This window comes from Neomonachus schauinslandi, chromosome 8 (assembly GCF_002201575.2).
Source record: "Neomonachus schauinslandi chromosome 8, ASM220157v2, whole genome shotgun sequence".
Taxonomy (NCBI): Eukaryota; Metazoa; Chordata; class Mammalia; order Carnivora; family Phocidae; genus Neomonachus; species Neomonachus schauinslandi.
The window spans coordinates 106,796,442-106,797,857 of NC_058410.1; the positions used below are offsets into that span (position 1 = coordinate 106,796,442).

The 1,416-nt window shown below is 73.6% G+C and overlaps 1 protein-coding gene across 1 annotated transcript in view; it reads left to right on the top strand.

Annotated features, from left to right (window-relative positions):
• The first annotated feature begins 386 nt into the window (after nt 1-386).
• DLK2 (delta like non-canonical Notch ligand 2) overlaps nt 387-1,416 on the top strand; it is a 4,308-nt gene continuing 3,278 nt past the window's right edge. Inside the window, exons 1-3 of the mRNA XM_021692014.1 lie at nt 387-405; nt 905-1,035; nt 1,304-1,367. Coding sequence (XP_021547689.1) covers nt 960-1,035; nt 1,304-1,367 — 140 coding nt within the window. The 5' untranslated portion in view covers nt 387-405; nt 905-959. The remainder of the gene's footprint in view (nt 406-904; nt 1,036-1,303; nt 1,368-1,416) is intronic.

Genomic DNA, 1,416 nt, shown 5'->3' on the forward strand with positions numbered 1-1,416 from the left:
AAGAAAGCGAGGGTCGGAGGGGTTAGGTGGCAGCGGAGGGTGGGGGCCCCAGGTGGCGCCGGGGCGCGGGGGAACAGGCGAGCGCAGGGGCGAGGTGGGAGCCTTGCGTCGCCGGGGTGGGGGGGGGGGGCGCCGGACGCGGGCGGGTGGGGGGCGGGCCGGCGGCAGCTCCGGGGGGGGGAGGCGGGCTCCGCCGGCACACGCCGCCCCTGGCAGGCGGCCTGAGCGCGCGCGAGGAGCCGCCGCCGCCGCCGCCGCTCGGGGTCGCCTTGAGCCCCAGATTCCCGAGCGCTCCGCTCGCATGGCAGCCGACTCGGCGCCGGTCCCCGCGCCCCGGCCCCACGGCGGAGCCCGTCGGATCCGGCCCCGCTCTGCGTCCCGGGGCGCGCTGCCTCCCAGCCCGAGGTGAGGACCGCGAGGGCTGGGGCGCGCGGGGCTAGGGGCGCTCTGGGGATTCCAGGCCGCGGCGACCGAGATGGGAAGGGGACGTGGGAGCATGTCCGGGAGGGTGGGGTGGGGGTGGGGGAGTCGAGGTTGGAGGCGGAGACTGCTCGCTGCCGGGAACCGGCCCCCGCGTCCCCTCCGTGCCCAAGGCCGCCTCTCGGCGCTGTCCCCATTCCCGCGGAGTCCTCCGTGCGGACTGCGTTCCCAGTCGGGGCCCCTCCAGCGCCTGGACCTCGTTCGGCGCTGCCCATCCTTCGCCTCCTTCCCACAGAGCCCGCTCCGGGGCTCCTGTCTCCAGTCCCCTCGCCTGCTCAGCCTTCCCCGCCTCCGCCCTCCCGCTGCCCCCACCTCCTTCTTCTGTCCCGACGCCCCTCTTCCCCCTCGGCTCCTGTCACTCGGAACCGGAATCCGTGCCACCATCTCCGGGTCCGGCCGCCTCCCAGCCTGTGCCGTCCCACAGGTGTCCGCACGTCCGGCCGTCCATCCGTCCGTCCCTCCTGGGGCCGGCGCTGACCATGCCCAGAGGCTGCCGCTGTCTGCATCTCGTGTGCCTGTTGTGCATCCTGGGGGCACCCGTTCAGCCTGCCCGAGGTGAGCGCGCCCCCGGGCTCAGGTCGCGGCCCTGCCCGGCCATCCTTCGCTAGCGCGTTGACCTCTGCCGGCCAGAGACGGCACTGCAGCCGCTCGACCCGCGGGGTTGACCAGACCCAAGGAGTCCCCTTGCAATGCGGAGTCTCTGTTCTGCCCTAGCCCGGAGCCATGCCCAGCCAATGACTGAGACCCCGCATCCTCCGAGCCCCGTGTCTCAGGGAGCCGAACCCTGACCCGGGCTCACCCCTCCCACGTCAATCTCTTGCAGCGGATGACTGCAGCTCCCACTGTGACCTGGCCCACGGCTGCTGTGCGCCGGACGGCTCCTGCAGGTATCTCTCTCTCTCTCTCTCTCTCTCTCTCTCTCTCTCTCTCTCTCTC